A 27,981-nucleotide genomic window follows, 5' to 3' on the forward strand; every position below is an offset into this window, starting at 1 on the left:
CATAACATGTTCAACCTATTGTGAAATAAATGTTTTAAAGTCGTGCAGCAAAGAGGGATGGAATGTGAAAGTCCCTTTAGAGGCTTTCTCTACAGAAATAATTTAGTAGATTTCCATTTGACGAAAACAGTGAGGAACTGACAATTCCATTTTAAAAAATAATTAAGAAAAAGCAAAGAGTTTCTAGTAAAATACTTAAATTACCAGATTAAAGTATTAAAATGTTATTGAGTGACAATCAAATTCAACAGAGGACCATGATCCCACCTGAGAACCGAGAACACTCTGGCCATCTTGCCGATCGCTCGGATCTTGTTCCTTATCACCTCCTTGCGGGCTGCAGCTGTTGCACCTATATTTTAAAAACAGAGTTGAGAAGTCAGGTGACTTTTTATTTAACTCTAACTAGTTTACTAATTTACATGTATAACAGACTGCAGTTAAGCCAAACCAGGTTTGTTTTTTTTTCCCCTCTAAGGATTTATCTGTAAATCAATTTAAAAGTCTATGCTTCCAGGCACGAATACTTGCCTGTGATACTTTACAGGTCCCCAAAATGCCAAAGAGCATCTTCTGAGATTTCCAAGGGGAGGGGTAAAGGGCTAACTGAAAAATTACTGAGCAGATGGGGTGGGTTCCTACCCTTCTCTTCTGATTGAGCTTCCTTCTCTTCTGTTTATACAAAGAGAACGTGCATTGGCACGAAGAGGAAGTGAGTCACCAGGATGGATATTCTCAGAAGGTGTGTACCAGGGAGCTGGTTTCCTCTCACCTTCTCTCTGACCTGAAAGCCCTCAAACAGCTCCTATTTTTGTCCATTTCTTTTTCTCTAGTGGCAATGACACCATAGCAGGTATCCCCCAACACATCTATTTGGATTGCATCTATTTTCCCCCAACTCCCCACTCCCGATCTGGGCTTGGCCATGTGTCTTGCTTTGGCCAATGTGACATTAGCAAAAGCAATGCCAGCAGGAGCTTGAAAAGCACATGGGGCTTGTTCCCTCTCTTGATCCTTGGTATTTACCCAAGAGAGTGGAAAACTTATGTCCACACGAACACCTGTACACAGATGTCTATACCAGCTTCGTTTGTAATTGTCAAAATGGGAGCAACCAAGATTTTCTTCAGTAGGTGAATCTACTGTGGTCCATCCAGATAATGAAAAATTATTTGGTGCTAAAAAATAATGATCTCTCAAACCAGAACTTAGTATTGCCAGCTATTCTGCCTGCAAATGAGTGGAGTAAGTCTAAATCCATATGTGAGAAAGCCATTCGCCAATCCAGTTTTCCTGATAACCAAGTGGAAACATGGATTCTCATTCATAATTGTTTCCTTGAATTAGACTCTATTGGCCAAAACACTGGAGGAGAAAATGGCGTGTGTGTAGGCCCTATCTCATACTTTATTCTGAGTTTCTAACAATATTTATTATTATCTACGATTTGCAATTATGGTTCTTTATATAATAAAACCTGTCCTAGAGACCATTTGAAAGTCTAAAGTTTCTGTGCTTGAATTTTAGATGATTTATAATATGGGGGATTACCTTCAATATTTGTCAAATAAACAAAATCAAAATGAATACCACACATTTACAACCCACAAAAAAGTAAAATAACCAAATAAAATATCTGAGTTAATATGTAATCAAACTTAAAGGAGCTGAACAGTAGCAGGACAGAATTAAGTACAGATATAAAGGTCCTTGTATATTTAGTATTGCTATTCCTGGTTTTTGGTATTTTCCAGAGATCATTAAAACTCTTATTCAAATACTTATGTTCCATTGCAAATCCTCACAGTCCATAATTCAGTAGAAAGATCAAGGAAAAAAAAATGCACGTTTTTCAGACTTCTACTAGCTGTGACATGCAAATACAATGTCATGTTAAACATTCTTGGTACTTGCTCTATTTAAGTTGTGGAAATATACCACAGTAGCTCAACTTAAAATTCAGTATATTGAATAAAAAAGGTGCAAAAAATACCTTTTACATTAAACTATTTTTAATAGTTAACTACTGTTAACTATTTTTCAGAGAAGAATCTAGTCATTTATTTTAACTCAAAAGTCCCAAACTGAAAGGCAATGTTTCCTAAGTTTAAAAACATTAGTAATTTTAAGTACAATTTCATTTTGTGTTTCCATTCAAATAATTATCACTTCTTTTTTGGGGCCTCTCTTTTGCTTCATCTTTTAAGTTCTAATCTTCTTTTAAAAAGCCGGGGGTATTATGCTACTAATTCCAGAATCTAGGCGCCGTGGCACACTCCATTTTCCTCAAAGGCTAATGTACAGTCCAAGGGAATCTTTAAAGATTTGCTTTGACCATGTGTACTTCCTGACCTTAACTTAGTGCCTTACTGACTTCTCATGAAGTATGAAAGGTATGTATGCCAAGTGGCCTACTGAGTGAAAGCTGCCAGCCTCTGAAGGGAACTGGAAAACTGCGGCCGCATCGCAGCAATGAGGAACCAAGCGCCAGGGTGAAGAGAGGTTCTTACACATGGGCTACCGGCCACACATTACAGACCCTGGCTCTGTATGGCTCACGGTCCCCATCCATCCATTGAGTGACTACTATAATTCCTCAGTTTTAACTGAATTAGCGGTGTGTGGAAAGTGCTATATAGAATACAATTTATTACCCAAATCATTTATTCATAAAGCGTTCTTGTGAATCCTATCCTGTTCTATAGCCTGCCGTGTGCTAACTGCTAGCAACAGAAATAGGAGTAAAGCATGGTCTCTGCTTTAGGAGATCACTTGAACTCCCATAGTGCACTGTGACACAAATTAGAGAGGAAGCAGCAGTGAGTGGCGCGTGGGGCCGGGGGCTGTCAGCTAGAGAGTAGACTGAGCACATCTCTTCTTAGCTCCGTGTTCAGTAACTTCGTACTGGTAGCTTGAAACCAGTGGTAGGGAAGAGAATTTATACCAACAAAACCTGCAAGTGTTACAAACCAGGGTCTTTTTCCCCCTGCAGTGAAGCATTGTTAAATATTTACCACTGGAAGTAGATGTTAGTAGTCTGGAGAAAAATATTCACCCAAATGGTGATAGTTGAAAGATCCTGAAGGATAAATAAGAGTTAAAGAGAAAGGAGAATTCTCCATAGAAGGAAGAGAATTTTCAAGCATGTGGAGGCCACAAGAATCCATGTTATGTTCAGATGATGGGTCAGAACTCCGGAGTGAATGGAGTTTGCCCTCACTGGGGTGAGAAGAGAAGAGAATGAGAAGAGAAGCAGGACATGCCCGGGGCTAAATTGTAAAGGTTTTAGCATAGTAGTAGGGATAAATAAGAAGTTTAGACATTAGCATTCTTATCACAGAGGTACAGAGAACTTACTTTGCACTTACCCACCCCTCTTCAAAAAAAAGAGAAAGAAATAAAAAGATGGACGGATGGTTGTATACAGGGACAGAGATGTGAGAAAGCAAATATCATCGAATGTTAATTGTAGAAAGTAAGTGATGGGTACATGGTATTGACCATACAATTGTTTCAACATTCCTTTATGTTTGAAACATTTCATAATAAAATGTCAAAAAAAACCCACTGTATTTGGAAGAAGCTTGGTTTTGAGGGAAAAGGGAGAGAGCAGCTTTAAGAAGAGGGTCTCGGGCCTCCCTGGTGGCGCAAGTGGTTGAGAGTCCGCCTGCCGATGCAGGGGATACGGGTTCGTGCCCCGGTCTGGGAGGATCCCATATGCCGCGGAGCGGCTGGGCCCGTGAGCCGTGGCCGCTGAGCCTGCGCGTCCGGAGCCTGCGCGTCCGGAGCCTGTGCTCCGCAACGGGGGAGGCCACAACAGTGAGAGGCCCGCATACCGCAAAAAAAAAAAAAAAAAAAAGAAGAGGGTCTCTCCATCCCTCCCTTCCTTCGTGTTATATGGGGGATGCATGAGTTTCCCAAAGGAGGCAATGAAGAAAAGTTCTCAGTGCAGTGACATTCACCCCTTCCTTCCTCCAACCACCTCCAGGGGTAAACTGGACTGGTAAGATAAGCCCAATTCAACAGATTCTAATTGCTGTCAATACCTTTTTGCAACTGTAAGACGTGACGATGAGCTACCTAAAATTTTTATACATTGATAGATGCCAGGGGCCTGGGGGTGGGGAGGGGGAATGGGGAAATCAGTGTTTAATGGGGACAGAGTTTCAGTTTAGGAAGCTGAAAAATTCGGGAGATGGATGATGGTGAGGGTTGCACAACAATGTGAATGTACTTAGTGCCACTAAACTGTACAGTTAAATATGGTTAAATGAGTACGTTTTATACTATGTGACTTTTACCGTAATAAAAAACATTAAAAAAATACATGCAAAAAATCTTTTTTATACTTGAATATCTTATAAAAGAGGAATATTTTCATATTATTAGTTGAAAAGGGAGCTTGCAAAAAACTGAATTGCTTAGTCTTTAATGGAAAAAGTAGCAGAAAATTTCCACTTCATTATTATATTGGCTTCAAATGTTTTGCTATTATTTAGGCTTCTTTCTTTAAAGGGCTTTTAACTAACACAAGTGTATCCATAGCATATATCTTTAAATGAAATATATTATATTAAAAGGAGTATATATACATTAACATTTCACACTTTTTCAAAAGAAAGATCTATATTTTAAGAACTATATTTTGCTGGCAAGCTTCAAATCTCTTAAACATTTTAATTCAAATTCTGAGAAAATATTACAGAAAACTCACCACTTTTTCAAACTTTTAAAAAGATAACAAAGTTCATCTCTGTAAGAAACCTATTCTACTTGAAAGTAAAATTTTATTATGATTCATTATTTTTAAGCAGAGTTTAGACATGTCTCCAGATTTTATTTTTCGACACCATAGGGCAATTACTAAATTTGAATACAGGTTATTGATGGAACAAAGCATAAGGTGCTGAGGTAAGAAATATCTTTTGTTGTGTTATATTAAAAACAAAAATTAGTTTGTTTTCCTTCCAAAATCAGCACTTTGAAATATGATATAATGCAAAGACAGAATATGTCTTCAGACACCTCTAAAAACCTTGCATAATTGGTCTATATGGCTCTTTACAAATGATGGTGAAATTGTAAGTATACAGACTGCGAGAACACATGTCCCAAATTGACCCCCATTAAGGCTATGAGGCCAAAACATGTGCTATAATCCCCAAACCTTATTTTCTTGTCTTTTCTTTCTCTGACCTAGTTTAAAAATAACAGATCTTGAGCATCTATACCTCAACCAAGCAAGGCTATACAGAAATTACTTAAACATCTACCCAGTTTTGCCCTTGGCTGTGGTGAACTTGACAAGTGCTTCACTATATTTTTCTACACCACCAAGCCTTTGAGTCCTGGGATTTAGGGACAGCACCATAAGCACTGAGACACTGTGTTCATTCTGATGGACTGGCTTTAAAACTGTGGCCTGGGCTTCGCTGGTGGCGCAGTGGTTGAGAGGCCGCCTGCCGACGCAGGGGACACAGGTTCGTGCCCCGGTCTGGGAAGATCCCACATGCCGCGGAGCGGCTAGGCCCGAGCCATGGCTGCTGAGCCTGCGCGTCTGGAGCCTGTGCTCCGCAATGGGAGAGGCCACAACAGTGAGAGGCCCACATACCGCAAAAAAACAAAACAAAACAAAACAAAACTGTGGCCTTTACGTTTTTACTCATGCATCTACAAAAGTATATCCTCCAAAGAATACTATTCTCACCTCCAAGTTTAAATAATTGTAAGGAATATAATGTTGTAAACATTGCCATTTTAAAATGAAATGACTATACTACTTCTTTTAAAAATCAATGGCATATAAATATCATAGCAATTTCATCCTACCGTCATCCATTTAAAGAAAAAAATCCATGCACAAGACATTCATTGATATTTAGAAATCTTACATTAGTCCTTTTTTCTTTGAAATTGCATTTCCATTTCAATTTTCCTGATTTTACTTTAGTGAATTATATATTTATACTTTAAAATATTTTTATCACATTATACTTTGCCGCCAAAAATATGTTTAGAAATTTAAATGAAATGTGTTTTTTTTAATTTCCTGAGACAATAAGGCCCTAAGCCTTAAAAGTTCCTTTGTAATCAATATCACAATTATTAGCAGTACATAACTGAGCTAAGTAGCACAAATATATAATAAATTTTTATGAATATTTAAAAAACACAGAAATATAATTTGATTGGAATGCATCCCTTAATGATAAAGATGGGAGGGCTGTTACACTGCCTTGATTAAGGAGACTTCCTAGGCACTGAGTTTTTCCAACGTCTCTTTGTTTAGTACTCCAGGCAGTGTTCACAAAGACTATGTTTAGGGAGACCCATGCCTTTTTGTTAAAATGAGAGAAAAGCAACTGAGAAAGAAGAGGTGGGAAAGGAGAGGCTGCAGTGAGCCTTGCGCCTCAGATGAGTTCCCAGGCTGATCATTTTTAGGAATGAGGACATATGGAAACTGAGGATGTGAAAATAGATTCCCTTACTCCTCTTGAAACTTCTTTGGGTAACCCCAATGGTCCAAATATTCTGGCATGAAGACAGCTGCTCTATCAAGAATTCGATTAATCACTTTCTAGAGGTGACAGTTGTTGGAAGATCTCCTTGACCAGCCATGACTTGAGAATCCTGCATTGCTGATCCATTTGGGGTCAGTGCTGGTTAAATCCAGTCCAAAGAGACTGGAGGCACTGCCCCTCACATAATAGCTATATGAATGCTTATGTAGGTTACTCTATTAGGCAGAGAAAAACATCTTTAGGATAATACATTTTAAAAATCTCTGTAAAAATTCATCTTTTTGAGGATTACAACCTAAAATATTTGGAATACCTTTCTAATTTTAATTCTAACAATAGCATATTACATATCCATAGGTGATAAGACTGGGACATAATGGCTACTCATTCCAAATCACTCCAAACCACATATTCTGAATCTCTTCCATATGTTTTTTTAGCTCAACTAAAATCTCAGCATGTAATAGCATCTACGATGGTGTGATATTTGGCATAGGCTATTCTGTCCTATATGTCATTTTGAAAGCGACAGATCCTTGAAAATATATATATTTTTTAAATAAAAAGACTCTTCTGTGTAATGGATTTTCAAAAAGGCCAGTATAGCCTAGACAGTTTCCTCCACCTTCTCTTGTCATAAAACATAACTGGATTCTTCGGATAGGAAGTCTTAAAAAGGTACAGACTACTCCCAAATGTCAAATAACTGTCATTATTTGGTTATCTTAAATGTGTAGTTAAAAGATACTTTCGTTTCCAAGTGTTAATTTGATTCCATGGACTTTTGTTCTCTGAGACATTGCGTTCCATCTGTTTGATGATTCCTTGGTAGACTCGCAGAAACTGGCTCTGAGCATAATTATAACTTGGGTAAAAATTAAAGACTTTAAGGTAGATTAGGAGGCTTCGTTGATTTTTCAAGAAACTATTATATATTCAGCCTATGTTTCAAGAAACTATCATATATTCAGCCTATGCCTTACAGAGGACATTTCAGTTTATTTATATTTACCAAAGTAGAAACTAATAGCATGTGAAATCTCATTTGGATTGAACTCTTTATCATAATAGAAATGCATTAATTTTATAAACTGGCAATGAAAATAAAAGCAAAATGAAATAATAAAGGTCAAGCTAATAATGTAGATATATTGTCTATAGGAGAAACAATCATAATGTCTGGATGTTTAGTCTGTCAGGATTATTTTGGATATAGAGGAGGATTTAACCATTGAAAAAGGTATTTATTAAGGACTTAATTGTGCATACATGCTAAATGCTGGAAGAAAGCATTTAGACTAGAATTTAATTCTGAAACCCTTATGGATTTATAAATTTATCAAATAGTAGAATGATATTTAAATGTTATCTCTGAAATTACAGAAATTGAAGGAAAAAATAAACCAACAGAGTAAAATATCATGTTTGATTGTCCCATGTGTTATACCCTAGACAGAAAGCTAACTGAGTACCATTTGACAGCATGACAAAAAAGCAGGCTGAAAGACGTAATACTGCTCCAGTCGTCTGACAGCAGAGGATGGTCAAGGTGCTGGCATGTACTGAGCTGATCTGAAATAAAGCCACTTGAAGATCTTCTGATGCTATTCAAGAACTAGGCAGGGTGTTTTGTCAGTACAGGGGGGATGTAGTGAAGATTTTGCCCAAAAAGGTAAATAGGGAAATGAGCATTAGGTTCTGGCCAATGATCTGTGCACAAGCCTGCAGAGGCAACTGAAACAGACAGAATGGTTCCCAGGTCGTGAGACTTTAACATCACTGCAATATATTATTATCTTATCAGAGGAAAGGGATATGCCGGTCAAAAACTGTACTGGTCAGCTACAGAGGCATAAGAAAGAAGAGAAGCCGAGGCAAACATCTGACATGTCTAGGGAAGTACAGTCCAGGGGCCAATGGCCTTTAAGTATTCTGGCCTTACAGCAAGACTTCAGATCATAAATACCTGGCTCATCGACGTCTTTTAAGACAAATGAATAAACTGGCATGTGAGAGGCAGAATAGCACAGTGGTGAAGAACTTGTGTTCTGGAGTAAAAGGCCTATTGAGTCTCAGCTCCCCTATTTACAGGCTGTGCTACCTTGGATAAATTACTAAGCTTCTGTAAGTCTCACCCTCCTCATCTAAAAAATGAGGAAGGTTCTAAGTGCTTTATTTGTATTATTTCGCTTGGTAAGTTGTCGACCTAAGGTCATCAGCTGGGAAGTGGGGAACCCAAACCAGGATTCATTACAGTAGCAGGCTGGTGATCTACTTTCCAGGTGGGTGGAAGAATTACCTAAGTTAATTCGTTCGCTCATTCTCAACACTCAACAAACACAAGTGCCAGGTACTGTGCAATCTGCTAAAGCACTTAGCATAGATCATTGGTATACAATACTCAAAAATGTTTGCTCTTTCTATTAAGAAGAAGGAAGTGCTTGTGCAGAAGTGAATATTCCAGTTCTTCTAACAGTTACATTTCTCACTGTAAATTAAAAGGTTGATTGTGTGATCTTCATTAATATCAAGCTGCCTAAGTTGGGGCCCCAGTCGTGTTTTGTGCCAACCAGGCTAAAGGCTGGGCCCCAGATGATGGCCAGTTCACTAGGGGAGAAGGGGAGAATCCAGGATGCTGCTGGCTTTGCTTTGAGGCAAAAAAAAATAGACCGCTTCACAAAGATGGGCTGACCAAAGAAAATCAAGATATCTGTTTCTTTAAAATTCTAAGAAAAACTGGAAGAAAGTTTCAGAGCTTCTAGTAAGCTAGGAGTAAAGATGAAGGAATAAAAGGGATTTTTAGGAGAGCGAAAATATATTATCCTCATAGAAAAATATTTTTGAACTTTAGATTTTCTGAGCATTCATTAAACTTTTTCATATGGCCTTTAAACCTGCATCTGAGATGAAACAACTATAAAGAGAATGTTTTACAAACTTCAGACTTACAACAATGACTGTCTGCTGTTGTTCAGTCAATTATTAATTATTCTCATATAAGTACAAGCTTCAGATTAAGAAGTTGGACCCATAAAATGCTTTAGTACAAAGAGAATCACATAAGCTCTGCCAAAAACGCATGAAAACTGGATCTTATTTTCTTATGGTATCAATTTTCAGCAAGCTGACATTACCCCCTATACTTCTCTCTGTGAAGAACACTTCTTTCATGTGTCAATTACCTCAACTTTGTGTGTGAGAAGTGAAGTTTTTCTAAAATATAGAGACATACATATACACAAAATCTTTGCCTTTGTTGAAAAAAGAGCACTCTCTACTTTAATACCTTTCAAATAAAGAATACATTAAGGTTTATAAAGCCCATGCTTATTTCCCTTCTTATTATACAACATGGACTTCCTTCTCAAATAAATTTTATAAATACATTTAATCCAAGTGTATGCTTAGATATGCAATAGCTAATGTTTAATAAAAGTTGGCCAATGTCACCATAAGTTGAAGGAAAACTCAAATGCTACAAAAAAACAATGATTTTTAAAACTGTGAATATTGTATATGTGTATAGTACAGGTATCTATGGAATACAGTATAAACTTCTAGAATATTATTCTACTGCAAGCATTTTAGCCAATGGTGGACATTATCCAACCAATTAGCTCTAATAGGGAGATGACTTTTTTTTAACATTTAGTTCGTTCTGCAAAGTCTGAACTTTTTTTTTTTTTTTTTTTTTTGCGGTACGCGGGCCTCTCACTGTTGCGGCCTCTCCCGTTGCGGAGCACAGGCTCTGGACACGCAGGCTCAGTGGCCATGGCTCACGGGCCTAGCCGCTCCGCGGCATGTGGGATCTTCCCGGACTGGGGCACAAACCCATGTCCCCTGCATCGGCAGGCGGACTCTCAGCCACTGCATCACCAGGGAAGCCCCAAAGTCTGCACTTCTGTGCAATGTGAAAATTATGCCAGCTAATATAACTCATCTGTGCAAAATCATGTAGTACAATAAGAAGAGAAAGCAGTACTTTTAATGTCTATGTTACTGTATCATTTAAATTGTCAACTTAAAAAGATTTTAATTATTGTAATCACATATAAGTCAGACTTGATGATACTGACTACAATATGACAGCTAACCAGGTACCTTGTTTGATAGTCCCGGCCCCAAAATATCAATAGCCATATATATGATGGGAGTTCATACCCTAGTACCTAGTAAATGTCTGTGTATTTTTTTAGACATGTTTCAGTTTTAATGATATACTGGATATAACTATTTGTTTCCTTTTTATAGCATAACCTGATGAAAAAAAGCAGTTACCTGTACTATAAAGGGTACAGAGTACCAAGGATACATTTATAGTGACGAAAATGAGTTAGCCTCTAAATTACACACTGAAATATTAAGTAATTGAAAAAAATCAACAATAAACTGGAAGGTAATTAACAAAAGCCTGACAAGCAACTACAAAGCCTTTTACAAAATACTGACTAATCTTTCTTTTTATAGATGTCATCCTTTCCTTTCTCCAATTACATCATGCAAACTCAGTTATTTTTAAAAGATAAGAGAACTTAACACTGGTGAACTGATACCCATCTTTGCATATAATTTTCTGGAAAAATTATATGGATTTCTCACACGGCCATACTTCTTAAAGCAGTAAAATACATAAAGTGATTTTCTTTTCCTTGTCAGAAGTAGAAGAGAACAAGAAAGATGTCCTTTATGCTTCCTCCTTCAGTTATCAAATATTTTATCCCAATTCACACCCCTTCCTGCAAGCCTCTAAATCCTCTGTGAGACCAGCTTATTTAAAATTGGTTTCTTATTGCACTAGACTCTCAGCTTAGTGAAGGCAGAGACCATGTGTTTGTTTGCCACTGAATACACAGAAAAAGATATTTCATGAATAAATATTTTTACATGGAAATAAAAATATAAGATAGAAATATAACATGGTATCAAAATTAGGGTACTCTGAATTTTATTTTAGTTTTTGGCCTTCTAAAAAATGATTTCAATTTTCTATTTTAGCTATTATAAAAATGAAAACAAAGTTTGCTATTTGCCTCTTTTCAATAATCTGTTATCTGACAAAGTTATGCCCTAATATTTCACTTTCTGGTTTTCTAGTCAGACTTATATCTCACAGTAATTTTTCTGCATTTGGTGCAAATATTTTAAAATAGCTGCTGCTTGAACTGCTCAAATCCTGGTTCTTACACTCTCTCCCTCATCACTCCTTTCTCTTTCACCTGTTTGTCTTTTTTCCCAGCTTCATAAAGAAGGGATAATTTTACAGATTGGTCCTCAATTTTCTGATATTTCCTTCCACATCAGTAACTTTGGAGGCCTGTTTGACTCTTAGTAGATTCGGCTGTGACTTTTAATTCAAAGCCTCTGTCACCAGACCCCATTTTGTCCCCAGTCTCCAGGGTTCCATTTCCAAATCCTGCCTGGGCATTTCCAGAGTCATGTGTGTACTCAAACTCATGTCTGTCATTGAACTCCTTTCTCCCTGAAACGGATGAAGTTTTTCCATAAGTGTTCTCATCCTCCTAGGTACCGAGGTTTGAACCGTCCAAATCCACTTTTGTTCCCTTAGCCCCACTGATGCCATAGTTGTAAGCCCCTTGACCAGCTCTTTGGAATAGCTCCCTTTTCCTTTTTTTTTTTTTTTTTTCTTTTTTCTTTGCGGTACACAGGCCTCTCACTGTTGTGGCCTCTCCCATTGCGGAGCACAGGCTCCGGACACGCAGGCTCAGTGGCCATGGCTCACGGGCCCAGCCGCTCCGCGGCATGTGGGATCTTCCCGGACCGGGGCACGAACCCGCGTCCCCTGCATCGGCAGGCGTACTCCCAACCACTGCGCCACCAGGGAAGCCCCCTTTTCCTTTTATTATTAACACTGTCATTGTTCCGATTTAGTCACCTCCACTTTGAAATAGTTAAGTTCCTAAATTATACCCCAACGAATCCTTTGTGCTTTCTCCAAGCATTTTCTTGGGGGAAGTACTTGCTGCTTCTCAGACACTGCTTTTATGATGTTACTCCTCTGCTCACCAACGGCAGGTTATGCTTCAAAGTTGACAGAACAAGAATCATGTCGCCACCGTGCTGCTCAGGGCTCTTTTTTTGGATGTCTAAACATTTCTTTGTATTTTTTATATTAACATGTCATATTTTTTCTCCCAAACTGCCAATTATTATCAGACACACAACTTTTTTTCACATTGGGAACATGAAATATGAGATGCTGAAATGAGTTGCTCAGAAATGACAATAATTACAGCCACAGGAAGAGCTCTAAGCTAATGGCTCTTAGCGTATGTGCTGCCAGATGCACAAAGCAGAGGGGAATTTTTAAGATGAAATTCATCTCAAACATTCATCATGGCAAATATATACAGCTTCGGTAGAAAATGATATACCCGAACCCTATATAGTGGTATTCCTCAAGGACCTATAAGATGCCACGCTAGTCCTACTAATTCCCAACTTCGTACTTTAAAAAGTTCTGTATGGTTTTTTAAAGCTAAACAGAAAGCAGTGGGGAGACACTCTGGAACCCGTGATATTAGATCTGAAGAATTATCTAATAATTCAAAGCAGATGATGGGAGATAATTCTCTTGTATACAATTTAGATGGTTTTGTAGAGGTATGCAAAAAACTGCTCTGATCCCATATTCAGTGACTTGCCTGTGGTTAACATTAGGATAAGGCAAAAATGTGGATAAAGGATAAGAGTTCCACCATGTGGTTTGCTCCTTAGATGAAAACAGAGACATAAATTCTAATTTAATATTAAGTCTTTCCAGGGCAGCCTGAAACTATATTTGGCTTAAAATGTATTACTTTTATTATTTTTTTCTTTCCTTTCTTATTCTACAGGATTTCAGTTTTACCTCCACAATTCTTTCCTGTTAGCCAGACTCATCACATATCATAGTTTCAAATATAACTTGTATATATATATATATAGATAGATAGATAGATAGATAGATAAAGGGATCTCAGGGCTTCACTGGTGGCGCAGTGGTTGAGAGTCCACCTGCCGATGCAGGGGACGTGGGTTCGTGCCCCGGTTCGGGAAGATCCCACATGCCATGGAGCGGCTAGGCCTGTGAGCCATGGCCGCTGAGCCTGCACGTCCAGAGCCTGTGCTCCGCAATGGGAGAGGCCACAACAGTGAGAGGCCCGTGTACCACACACACACACAAAAAAAAGTGATCTCAGAGTCTAAGATTTTAGAACTAAAAAAAAGTTCCAAATAAATATTTCTAACTCATGAAACTGTCATTAGGTTTCTAATGCTTACTGCTATTCCAGACTTCCTTATTATAATAATGAGCAGGAAAGAAAGTTCTGTGATGCAGATTGCTTGATTCCTGTCAGCTCCCCCCAACCCCCAGCCAACACTTTGGGATCACTTACTAATCCTTGGTCTGAAGTGAGTCTTCTTCCTTAATGAGAATCAACTACCAAATGAGATACATCTACTTGGATTTCTTCCTTCTTTGAAATGTTCTGGTGAATAACAAACCCAAATTGAAACCAGACTATCATTTTATCATCCAAAGTCAGAAGTGGAAACAGGAATCAAAGACCCCAATACATATAAACTAGATCCTCAAAAGACATTCACTTGGCATTAAACTGCTTCAAAACTTTACAAGATAAAAGAAGTTTTGTATTTTATTTTCAACATAAAGGAAGCATCGACCAATATAAAACAGTGATCTTTTTCTAGAGAGGCTATCAAATTCCTTTATTTGTAAGGCAGAAGCTAAGGAGGAGAGATTCATGACATGATTTCTACCCAGCAGAAGCCTAGGCGAGCCAGGAGACTCTGTCTGCTCAGATACAATACAATTTTTCACATTATCAAACACATAACTTCTTGGAGTAAATTGAGGTTAACAGAGTAGAACAAAACTATTTTATTTGCTTTGACTTTCATGGCCTAATAATAATGTAAAAATCTTTTTTTTTTATTTTATGGATATTTAACAGAACGAACTAAAGTATAAGTTTAGCTATTAGTGTTGTTCTGTTAAAAAAAAAAAAAAGCATCATGCTGTTTAAAAAAAAAAAAAATGCAAGCACCGTAATCACAGGTTGTGGAAAGTTCAAGAGCCTGAGAACCAGGCAGACACTGGTTTGAATCCAGGCTCCATTACTTCACTAACTCTGTGACCTTAGGTTTTAACCTTACTGCCCTGAGTCTGGCTAGCTTCATATGTAAAACTGGGATAATCATAGCACCTGTGTCAAAAAGTTGTTTTGAGTGTTAGAGATAATATAAATCACCTAGAAAATTTCTTTAAAGTAAATGATAGTTAATAATTACAAATTTTTGTTGGTCAAAAGGTACAATTAGCAAAGAGTTAATACATATAGATGACTTAGAATGATGTCTAACACACAAGTGTTAGCTGCTGCCATCGTCACCGTTAAGTGGTAAAGGAGACCTGACAGAACATAAGAGAAGAGAAGCAAAATTAATCCCACACCTATACTCCTCAAGGACAGGAGGAGAATTTCTGTCTGCAATAGACTTTATAAAGACGAAGAAGTCAACTTGATAAGATCCACAGATAGGCATGGTCTGTAAAGGCACCATTACTACCTTGGATTTTGCAGCTCGATGTTGGATACTAAGCAAAATATTGAGAAGGGTTTGATAAGGACTCATCAAGAGGTGGCTCCCCTTTAGAAAGAGCAGGAAGTGCTTTAATTAAGTCCTTTGATGTCTTCTGATTCCTGCTTTCACCTCTGGAGCCAACCACAAGCCCAGGAGCCTGATAGGCAGAGCAGAGGGCCCGCCCCCAGAGAGAGACAGACTCTGCAGGCTGCCTGCAGGAGGAACAGGGTGGGAGAACTGGGACCTTTATCCTAAGGTTGAAAATAGTATCACACAAAAAGGAAAAAAAAAAACTTAAATATATGTTCTCAATAAACTATTGTTCCAAAAAGAATGAAAGAGTTCTGGGAAGATTTATAAGTTGTTCTCTGAGTTCCTTTGAGGAAATCCATAATTTTTGTGCTGTGTTAAAATAAAGCACTAAAGAACATTTCTGATGATTTACTCTGAAATGTATAATATTCTAAGTTAAACATATTTTTTAATTAAAACTTTTACTTCTTTTTTCTTTTTTTTCCTTAGAGGGTAAATTTGTGAGATTTGAACTGAAAAATCCCATATTTTAGTCCTGCTGTTTCTCTGCAGGGCTAACCTAAGATTTAAGCATGGTAGTAAGATTTCACTGGTCTACTTAGAAAGAAAAAATTCTTCCAAGTGCCTTGAAAAGGACATGCACTCCTATCATTGGAATAAACAAGCTTAAAAGCAACTGCTGATGAGCACAGCACATTGATTGGAACTAATAATTTTAAAGCAGAGGAAGTTCCAAAATATATCCTTTCATGTAAGTGACTGAATGGGTGGATAAAGAGAACTCACTATAAGTGAAGTAAACACTGAGGTGGTCTTGGTAATACTACTTGCACTGTTGAAATGTGCAGATACTTTTGGCTATAGGACCTGGAAGCACAGAGTAGGTACTCAATATATATTTGCTGAATGAATGAGTTAACATATAATTACAATTATATGCAGGTATACTTATTCTATTGAATATACCATATGTTGTATATTTAATATGTTGTCTATACTATAATTATTGGTCAATAAACCTGACTAAAACAGAGATCTGTTAACAGAGATGCATCACTGCATTAATGCTAATTAATCTTTCTTTTGAGGAATAACAGGAACATAGTGAAAGGCATCTATTGCAAAATGTCTGTTGACTTTTAAGATTTAGATTCCACCAGATTAGTGTTCTTTCCTGAGGAAAAAAAAGCCTCTTCCTAATCTTCCACTAGGAAGATTAATATCTCTTAAATGATATCACTATCCCTGGAAAGGTTAATGATGGCAAACTGTGGCTATAACATATGAAACATCTAGAATCTGGATAAAGCACAGAAGATCCACTGAGCTTCTGAATATTTTAAAATATATCAATATATTTACTTAAACCATGATATGGTAGGAATAACTGTACACTCTAAATTTACCTAAGTATATACTCTCTATTTATATGAGTGTACGGACACTTTTATTTTACTTTTGCCTACAGAGTTAGGTATTCTGCATTCATAGATGTGATCTGTATTAAGCCCAAGTAAATATTAAATCATGCTGTTCAGATAGTAACTTTTGGAAAGGGCCACATTCTTGCTTCATGTTACCCAAGTGCAGTTTTTAAAGGTAAAAATTTTATCAATTTAAACTTGCCACAATATCTAGTTTCCACTGCTACCTTCCCCCTTTACTTGAGAATTTGTCTTATTTTATTGATATTATAATGTTTACGCATCGGTCTCTCTAACCAGACTGCAACTTCCTAGGTCTTTAATGCATTTTGGAATCCCGAGTGCCCTGTGCAGAGCAGGTACTTAGCACATGTTTATGGAAGTGAACTTTGCACTTTCCTCCTCCAACTACATTTTTTTGTAAGTTTCCATTCATTTTGGGGTCCTTTTGTAAGAGCAAGAGTAATTTTTTCTATCTTCATTCACCTCATGAATCTTTTGTCTTTTATAGAAAGTGTATTCTTCAAGGGTAACTGAATACCAAATAGTATCTTAAAAAACAACAATAAGAAAACCTCATAGCTTATTCATTAATTATTATAGACATGAAAACATATTGGGGTTGACATAAATACCAATATACCAATGTGTAAGTATCTTCTTTTATCATAGACATCAAAATTTGAGTAACTGACAGAAACAACCTCACTAAAAGAGCCAAAAAACTCACTTAGCAATGCGAGCTACTGAAAGATGTTTATTAAAGTAGCTCACAGCTTCAACTATGTTTTCAGGGTAAGGGGAAAATTCTCTCAAGTTTTTTCTTGCATTTTTTCAAAGCAAGTAGAAAATATAATAATATCTTTCATTCTCAACAGTATGTTATGATTTACACATCTAAATCTTAGAAATTTATTCTTAGGGTTACCTACGAGACACCAAGTAATTACTTGGCAAACAGCATTAGCACAAAGGCTCAAGGCTCTTACCATCAAATCCGTCTTCTTCTGACCCTAGTTCATCGTCTGAGCAGATGTTGAGGACATTTACCAGCATCTCAGTCACTAAAGAGAAAAAGGAAAGAAAGAAAGAAAGGAAAACAAAGTCTACATTTTCTACTATAACCTTAATTATTACTCTGGCACTGTTAATGACCAGGCTTAGCAATAACATTCTTACCTATATTGAAGATGGAATTTCCTGCAAGTAGTTTCTATAAAATTCAGACCATAAAAGATAACAGGCTTTGTGTTTCTATGCAGACTTTATATTTTTAAAATTATTAGCTCATACCTACAAAATCTAATGGTAACGTTTATCAGCTATAGGTCAATAGACAGTGGACAAAAGAAAAATGTGTATATGAATATACTATAATCTATGAAGGAGAAAATGGTTACTATTGAATTTTTATTTATTTGTACAATGATGCTGCTAGATTTAGACCAGATTACAAACTTTATGTTCATAGGGACCGAGTGAATGCTAGATCTCTTTTTAAAATTTTTTAGTCCCCCAGAGAACCCAGAATAGTGATAGAAATGTGGTTTTGTGTTTAAGAGAAACTGATGATTGATGAACTAATATATTTGAGGTAGTTGTGAGAATATTGATTTTAAAAAATGAATGTGTTGAGATATATATATATATACATACATACATATATATATATATATATATACACGTATACAACATTGAATTTCATTTTCAAAAAGGTTTTACAAATGAAGCTCAGGTAAGTTTAATAAGAAATTTACTTGAGTAAATAGATTATAAGAGGGCTGTATAAAAGCATTAAACACAGAAAATTAGTACTGCAACACTTTACACTAAGTTACATGTTATTTGCATTGAACGTTTTAAAAAATTAGGTTGGGTTCCATCATGAATGTGAAAAGAAGCCTGTCCACTATTTCTTCAAGAGTTACTTTTTAAAATCAGCGTTCTTCTAGCATTGAAGATATATAATAAAGAGTAAAACTTCATTGGAGCCAACATTAACTCAGAGCTTCAGTTTAATTATCAAAAGTAAATTATGTACACACTGCTATATTTAAAATGGATAACCAACAAGGACCTACTGTATAGCACAGGGAACTCTGTTCAATGTTATGTGGCAGCCCGCATGGGAAGGGAGTTTGGGGGAGAATGGATACATGCATATGTATGGCTGAGTCCCTTCGCTGTGTACCTGAACTATCACAACATTGTTAATTGGCTATACTCCAGTATAAAGTTAAAAAAAAAAAAGAAAAAAAACGTAAATTATGTACACGAATATATTAATACATTCTTTTATAACAGATGTTCAAAATCTGAATAATTAATGGAAACAACCAAAATAAAGGGTGTTCAAGGGTAGTTGTCAGGATTTTCAGTGCTTCTGCGTCCACGCTGTGATCTGATGGGCGCAAGGAAGTGGTGACATGGAGTAGTACTGGGAACATTTACCAAAAACTATTAAAATTTACTTTTGACTTATTTTGGTGTTGAAAGGGAAGACTTCTTTGCTGACAATTCATAGATTCTCGGGTTTAATTGTTTTTAGAATATTTAAAGAAAAAATACATTGACTGTAGGAAAATAAATGCTACACATATTAATATATTACACATATGTATTAATATAAACAAACAAATATTTCAGAAGAATGTACAGCTTTTCTGTAAAATCCCCCCATAAGACATCATTTTTCTGAAACACATGCAAGCTCTTATGTTTATTACAATGCACATTCACCTTCTCTGTGATGCTCAAGATGTTGCATGAAGAATGATCCAGATTACCACCATTAAACCTCCTGAACTGAAAACTCAAGTTCAGTGGGTGCAGGCCTTTCCTCAAAATTTTTGCTGAGGTTTAGGTCAAAATATAAAAACCAAATAAAGGGAGAAGGAAGGAAAGAAGGATAAGGCCCATTCTTCTGTAAACCTGGGGCAGGCTAATAAACAACTTTTTAAATGTAAATTTGTCTCACCTTATACTGATGGCCACCATATTTAAAATGAACTATTTTTTTGTTACTGTACATGCTGTGTTTCAAAATATTGTAGCCATTAATCACTTTCCTACAAGGATTATTATTAACATCAGAAATGTGAGGAAAGCATGGTTATTTCAAGCTTTTAATTTGACCAGTAGTCTATAAAATAAAATTATACTTTTGAATTATAATGCAAAGGGGTAAGAAAAGAAGGTAGCCATTATAGCTTGAAGCCAATCAAAACTATGAATCTGTTATTTTTTAAAGGGTTGGATTATTCTAATGAGGTTATATAAATTATCCTAATATTCCTCATTTCTTTTATTTCCCCTTAATTCCACCCATTGCATGTTGTTAATAGCATATACAGTGACATACTTTCAAATCACTGCTCCTACGGTGAAGCTTATGAGTTTTACTGGTTAGGCCAAAGTGTTTCTCTTTCTGACTGTTTCATGGTAAAAAAAAGGCCACATTACCTCTCCTTCCCTCCCATACTATTTTATTAAGAACATCTCAGGATTCCACAACACACCTTTTTCCCCAACAAATGGCAGGGACCAAGTGAAAACATCCATGAAATTTGGAAGCCAGTATGGATGAGGAGAACAGTTGAATTGCCTGATATTCATGACATTGTTCTCATACTTCAATACTGCAGCTGAAAACAACAAAAAGATGGACATTAGATTCACAAGCACATGTTTCTGCTTCTACACATGGCTCGAGTTGATCAAGAAAATTCAACTATATATTTGACTTAAGTTCCAAAACATCAAGGCAAACAGCTTCATTGGTCACGAATGTTCATTTAGTTATGGATTTAAACTTCATTCAGTGTAATATCTAACTGCACAATGTATAAATACTATACATGAAATGGCATTATACTTCGGCAAATATTTATATAAGATAGTTAATCAAACGTCAGGAATTGGATCAAGCTCCTTTTGCAGGCAAGAACATTTTAGTCTTATTTAATACCTGGTGACACGAATAAAAGTGGCATAGCTAAGGTAGTGTGATATAATTTAATAATATCCTCAAATACTTGAACAGAATTTATATCTATTGTTTTTAAAGCACGCTTTTTTCCAGTACAACTCACAACAGTTGTACAAAATAGTTTAAATTAGACTGCACTCTTGACTTAATAAAGTAAAATGTTTGGACTGAATCCTGCCTTAAGTAATATGCTGATGTTGACTCCACCCTTGACTTCTGAAAAGGATGCACCATCCTCAAAAATAGGAAAATCAATCTGCCTGCTTCACTCTGCTTTGCCTGGTGTCTGTAGGTTGGATACACACTCACATGGGATGTTATGGTTGCAGAGATGTTAAGAGCATAGCTAGTCTCACTTCTAACCAGGTTCAGAACCTCATCTCTAGCAATCGGGACACAGGGTGAGCAGGTGTCCGTGAATACTTTCAATGAAGCAAAAGCTACCTGTTTTAATAGGGTCATCTCCTCTATGGATAGACAATTTTAAGTTGTAGGAAATTCTCAGGGTGAATTTAAACCTTCTTTACTACTTACTGATCCTAGTTCTGCCTTCTGGAAAAATACAGATCAAGTATACTTCTGTTTCTAAATGACAGTCCTTTAAATATTAAGAACAATACTCTCATACTGTACCTTTCTGAGCTTTGGCAAGATTTTACTGTTATTATCCTATCATAGCATGATTAGCATTATATTAGCAGAAACTATTGAACAGATCCTAGATGCTGTCAAATGAGTTTTTCTTGGTTTTGTTTGGCTGTTTAAAATACAGAAAAATTAATCATCTCATGACTTTTTAATTTTTAGACTCACTTTTATATGTGGAAGATGTTATAGCATGTGATTGCTATGCATAAAGATAGCCCTTAAAAATCTATTGTTTTGGAAAATTTCCTGGGAGTTTACTGGGTTTGAGCTTTGCATGAATGTCTGCACTAATATCTTACTCAACTACTTATCGATATCTTTAACATAACATTGCTTTCATAATGTTCAAAATGAAGGAAGCATTTTCCTTCCACCTGGAATGTTTTCTCAGAAACCTCTGAATTTCCAAATTCTTCCCATCCTTTGGTGCTCAGACCAAACACTATCCCCTCTGTGAAATCTTTTCTGATTTCCTCTGGTGGATGTCTCTCCTCTGAATTCCAAAAGCCCTTGACTTACAGCTCTATTTGCATTTATTATTCAATTTTGATCACAGCTATTCTATGTATATATGTATATATCCAACGTCTCCCTGTGGCTGTAAGGACAAGTACCATACAGCAGGCTTTCTACCTTTATGTTTCATATACCACCTTCTTAGCATAGATGCTCAGAAGCTAAGGATACATCTTGATATTTCCCCTATAATCTTTTTCAAGAAAATTCTTCCTCATCCCTTTGACCCTTCCTCATATGAGACAGCTTCTAGAGCCTTTCCCCCATCTTGCTTATCCTATTCTGGATGCATGCCACATCAGCAATGCTACTGTTAAAGTGTGGCTCAGAACTAATATAATCTTGGTGGGGATGATCAGTGTAGAGCATGGGAAGGATGTATAGTTTTCTGTGATTTGCATACTATATACATCATATTGCAGCTGAATAATAAGTGGATGTTTTCAGCAGCTTGAAGTTAACAAAAATCATACTTGAGAATAGTGAGGTTTTTTCCTTTGAATCGTATTTCAGGCTGACCAACCCAGTTCCAGGGAACAGAATCACAGATGGTTTGGGGACAAGAATTGCAGATAATGCAATCCACACTGATATGGAGGGAGTTACTGTCTTCTTCCCATGGAATGCTGAATCCTGCATACACTTCTGTAAACCTGTTCTTCTTTGCATTATCCTATCATTTATGCGATATGTCATTTGGCCTAAGGATACATTCACATAGTATTAGAAACATGCAAAATGAAAAAATCATGGCAAATTACAATATCAATACTTCGGATCTGCCAGATGGGAAAGGTGAAGTACTTCTCGCTTTTGCTAACTGCTCCCTGAGCACTGGCTTCATGGAAAAGGTCTTTACCATTTTTGAATACTGCATATTATTAGCAGAAATGGATCCTCCCATCTTCAAAAGGATCTCTTAAGGTTCTAAGTCATCTTTTTGAAGAGTTATTTCTCCTCTAAGTCCACTCCCCCACTTTTTATTAGTGTTAGGTTGGTACAGTAGGAAGAAGGAAAATAAGTGTTATAACTGACAGTACCCCAGATGAAAGAGAGAGGCTTTCTATAATATGTCACTTAATCCTTACTACAAATCTGAGAAACAGATGTGACTGCCCTCATGTTATAAACTAAGGATTTGAGATCAAGAAATGAAATGACTTTCTCAGGATCATGCAACCAGGAACTAACTGGAAGATATCACTCCTATTCAAACTCAGCTTCTACTGACACCAAATCCATTCCCTTTCCACCATTCCCTCTCTCTCTCCTAAATTATAAATGTATGAATTCTAGTCCCAGCTGTTACACTAATTTAACTTTGAATATGGTATTCATAATTAAAGAGGTTTTAGCTTTTTGCCAAAATACATGTTTGAGAAAAGTGAAATAGGATGCACATTCACAAGTGTGGATAAGGCTTATCCACAACAGATAAAGCAGAAATTCTGTTTTGTAGCTGGTGAGACAAAGCATTTATTCATTCAACATTGGCTCAACATAATTTATCTGCGTGCCTACTGATAAAGCAGATACTGTTTACAGATTTTATTTTTGTTTATTAACAGCAGAAATAATGCCATTTAACAGCAGCTACGTTTTCTAAGCATCTGCTCTATACCAGGCACTATATTTGGTCTTTTATAATCACAAATCTTTGCAATCTCTCTCAAAAGTGATTCTTACTTGCATTTTCAAAATAAGCAGAGAGGTTATTTGCCCAAGGTCACACATGAGAAGCAGCAAACCTCAGTTTGGGTTTGAATCTGAAGTGCCTCAACTTTCCAGTATTCCACAATATTCTCACCCTTCTCCTTCCACATTTATTCTTTTTTTTTAAAAAAAAAGGAGCACTGAACTGGAAGGCCAGGCGCCCAGACCAAGAGATGGATTCTGTCATGAATTATAAGACACAAGGTCACTTAATGTCTCTATGTCTAAATTACCTCACCTCACTACATGGGTTATCCAGATAACTTATACAACCTCTTCCAGACCCAAATGATGTTCACAAACTTCTGCAGCAAAGATCTCATCATTAACACAAAGACTGATGAATATTCTCAGTAATTCTAAGAGGCTATTAATAGAACTTTTTTCTTATGTTTCTATAAAAACAAAAATAAACAAATGGGACCTAATGAAACTTAAAAGCTTTTGCACAGCAAAGGAAACCATAAAGAAGATGAAAAGACAACCTCAGAATGGGAGAAAATATTTGCAAATGAAGCAACTGACAAAGGATTAATCTCCAAAATGTATAAGCAGCTCATGCAGCTCAATATCAAAAAAACAAACAACCCAATCCAAAAATGGGCAGAAGACCTAAATAGACATTTCTCCAAAGAAGATATACAGATTGCCAACAAACACATGAAAGAATGCTCAACATCATTAATCATTAGAGAAATGTAAATCAAAACTACAATGAGATATCATCTCGCACCAGTCAGAATGGCCATCATCAAAAAATCTACAAACAATAAATGCTGGAGAGGGTGTGGAGAAAAGGGAACTGTCTTGCACTGTTGGTGGGAATGTAAATTGATACAGCCACTATGGAGAACAGTATGGATGTTCCTTAAAAAACTAGGAATAGAACTACCATACGACCCAGCAATCCCACTACTGGGCAGATACCCTGAAAAACCATAATTCAAAAAGAGTCATGTACCACAATGTTCATTGCAGCTGTATTTACAATAGCCAGGACATGGAAGCAACCTAAGTGTCCATCAACAGATGAATGGATAAAGAAGATGTGGCACATATATACAATGGAATATTACTCAGCCATAGAAAGAAACGAAATTGTGCTATTTGTAGTGAGGTGAATGGACCTAGAGTCTGTCATACAGAGTGAACTAAGTCAGAAAGAGAAAAACAAATACCATATGCTAAAACATATATATGGAATCTAAAAAAAAAAAAAAAAAGGTCATGAAGAACCTAGGGGCAAGATGGGAATAAAGACACAGACCTACTAGAGAATGGACTTGAGGATACGGGGAGGTGGAAGGGCAAGCTGGGATGAAGTGAGAGAGTGGCATGGACATATATACACTACCAAATGTAAAACAGATAGCTAGTGGGAAGCAGCTGCATAGCACAGGGAGATCAGCTCGGTGCTCTGTGACCACCTGGAGGGGTAGGATAGGGAGGGTGGGAGGGAGGGAGACGCAAGAGGGAAGAGATATGGGGACATGTGTATGTGTATAGCTGATTCACTTTGTTTTAAAGCAGAAACTAACACACCGTTGTAAAGCAATTATACTCCAATAAACATGTTAAAATAAATAAATAAATAAATAACTTTCATTTAAAAATGCAAGTGCAATAATATATATTCTTTTTTCTTCAGCCACATAAAATACTCATGCAAATATCCTTCTCGAATAATCTTACATTAATAACGTATGCATTTTGATTTTTTGCATAATAAATATGTTGCAAAAATACATGAAAAACATTAAACCAGAACAATCCCAAATATTCCGTCACGAAATTCACAGTTAACATTTATCTTCCACCCCTGCCACCTTCCTCTGACTGCCACTGGAATTACAGAACTCAACTGAGCCCTAACAGGGTGCTCTCCTCTGAAGTACTTGAAAGATGTTTATCTCCAGTGCATATAAATAATACAAATGGTTGTACTTCCAGAATCACTCGAGACCACCTCCTGAGAACTTGTCTGAGAAATAGAGAGAGGAAAAAAGAACAAAGTCTACCATCAAGGAACTCCTCTATTCCGCTGGCAATTACACATGACCTCATGTCCTTTACCAATTGTATCAGAGGCCTGGAGAGGGATTATGACACATATACGGGCCTTAGGTTATTAACCGTTGTTCAGAGCAAACCAGACAGCACAGAAACAAATGCTCTTTTGTTGCACACACAGGGGTGAAGAATAGCCAGAAGAAATTTGGTATAATAGAAAGAATATTAATCCCCATGAATCTGGAGACCTGACTGCCAGTTCTTTCTCTGATGTCAAAATTATGGTTGCAAAATTATGCAATTAGTTGGTCCCATCATGCTTATGTAAAAGATATAAAAATCAGTGATAAAGAGACTGCTCCTACTAGGGAATAGGGAAGGGGCACTGGACCTCTATTATTTCTAATGATACCACAAGGCCATCTGAATATAGTGAAGCCCGAGGAATAGAATCTAGATCTTAATTCAATCCTCCATCTATCAAACCATGCACTAAATTGCTAGGCTATATCCAAATCTGTAAACCAAAGGGGTCTCTCTTACTTTAAAATTTAAAATTTTGATGAGACACAAAAACCAATAGTTCACAAAAACTTGATACCATTTCCCAGCATCTTCTTTACAACTGCCATCACCAGGGAAGCTGATGACAGGGCAGTAAATGACAAAAACAGAAAGGTCAAAGAGAGCTTCCAGTTGAAGAGAAGTTATCAAAATATTGCTAGCAAGATGCATCGACTAGCTCACCGAACCATGGGTTCAACACATTCCAAGTCGATTTATAGAGGAACACAGAGCTCCTTTTCTGAAAGCCTTCAGATTAGTAACTGTAATGTTCCCTACATACCTCAGGCATTCTCAACACTACTAGGGCTGTTCTAAGGTAGAGGAGAGAAGAGCTCAAAAGAAGGGAAATGATACATTTTATTCTTTTCACCCTTCTGCTAACGTTTTTATCTCAACTCTAATTGACAATCCACTCCCCACTTCAAAAGATAGGACAGAGGGGCAGAAAAGAAACAAGGATGAGAGGAAAGCAAATGAAGGCACTTCAGAACCCCTGGAAGCCATCCAGAAAAAGCGCAAAAAAAAAAAAAAAAAAAAAAAAGCATAATAAGCCCAGGATGTTTTTCCTTTCAATTCTTCCACCCTCAGATACTCTAGTAGAAAACGTAGCATCAGTGTGTTCTTTTGACAAAGTCCTACCATCATAGACGGAGACATGATAGTTTGATGGATAAAATTCTTGAGGTAGGACTATGTACTCATAATGTCCTTTGGCAGAATTTTAAGATTATGTTGGTATGCTGCATGAAAGGGTCTTCTCTCTGGGAGAGATGCTACAGATTTTAAAAAATCTATATGTTCCCATAAAGATTACTTTGGGGAGGGTACAAGTTTCGTTTAAAAACTTGAGAAGATATATATGTACATTCACACATATGCATAGTTATTGTAGTACATGTTATAGCATCTATAAACACAATCTCTACGATTCCTTCCATTTAGAAATTTGACTTCTCACTCCTGTTTCCTTTTTTTTCTTCTCAATGTCCTACACTTGCCTGAAGGATTCTGTTTTAAGAAGATTCCTTTTTTTATTATTAGTGACCTAGGTAAAGGGCATGACCTAGGTCAAAGGAAATTTACCAGTTCATGAGGGTTACTGTATTTGGTGAGCAAAGGCTACACTTGTAACTCACTTTGACTCTATGGCTCATAAGGTTAGGTTCAAAGTAAGTGTTCAAGGCATTTATGAAGATGGATTTCAAGTCTTCAATTTATAGGTCATTTTTAGGTAATTCTGTCATAATGATATTTTTCAGTATGGGTTTCTTGAGAAATTTAATGTTTAAATTGCTCAATTCAGTACTTATCAGAGTGTATTTCACAGGCACATGCTCAGTAACTTCTACATAATGACTGAATTTCAACCAACCTGAAATATTTTAGTATTACTGGATACAAACAGTAGTTATATATAATTTTCTTGAAGGTATGAGCTAATGATTTTGTACTTATTGAAATACACCTCTGTTCACGTGTTTCTGTATATAATCCTTTTACACCCAAATCTAACCCTTGTTCCTCCTCTTACCTTGTACACCTTGCACATGCCTCTTTCGTGGCACCTATAACACCTTCTTTAACTTTGTCACAAGTCTCCTACGTAAATGTGGATGATATTATCTTACATGAAGGAAGGTGACTGTACTAGATATATCTATTATCTGAGCCAATCTTATTGTTATGTGTGTGTGTGTGTGTGTGTGTGTGTGTATGCATGAGTGTGTGTTTCCCTTCTTAATACTGCATTAGTAAATTCTGAATCAGGTATTATTCAAATACAGAATTTTGAGTAAAGTAAGTGGAAGGCAGATGATAGAAGGAATGAAGAAGGCATAGATCTCTCTTCTTTTTTTCTTTTATTGTGCTGTGTACCATACCTGGCACATGTTTGATGCTCAACAGTGTTGGCTGAAGAAAAGATCTAATGAAAGGAAATAGAGAAAAGAAAGAC

General features: G+C 36.6%; 1 protein-coding gene across 1 annotated transcript in view; it reads right to left on the reverse strand.

Annotated features, from left to right (window-relative positions):
- PPP3CA (protein phosphatase 3 catalytic subunit alpha) overlaps positions 1-27,981 on the reverse strand; it is a 303,762-nt gene that overhangs the window by 15,013 nt on the left and 260,768 nt on the right. Inside the window, exons 9-11 of the mRNA XM_060115458.1 lie at positions 20,104-20,229; positions 17,575-17,649; positions 268-352 (exon numbers count right to left, since the gene is read on the reverse strand). Of these exons, the coding sequence (XP_059971441.1) occupies positions 268-352; positions 17,575-17,649; positions 20,104-20,229 (286 nt within the window). The remainder of the gene's footprint in view (positions 1-267; positions 353-17,574; positions 17,650-20,103; positions 20,230-27,981) is intronic.

This window comes from Mesoplodon densirostris, chromosome 1, assembly GCF_025265405.1.
Source record: "Mesoplodon densirostris isolate mMesDen1 chromosome 1, mMesDen1 primary haplotype, whole genome shotgun sequence".
Taxonomy (NCBI): domain Eukaryota; kingdom Metazoa; phylum Chordata; class Mammalia; order Artiodactyla; family Ziphiidae; genus Mesoplodon; species Mesoplodon densirostris.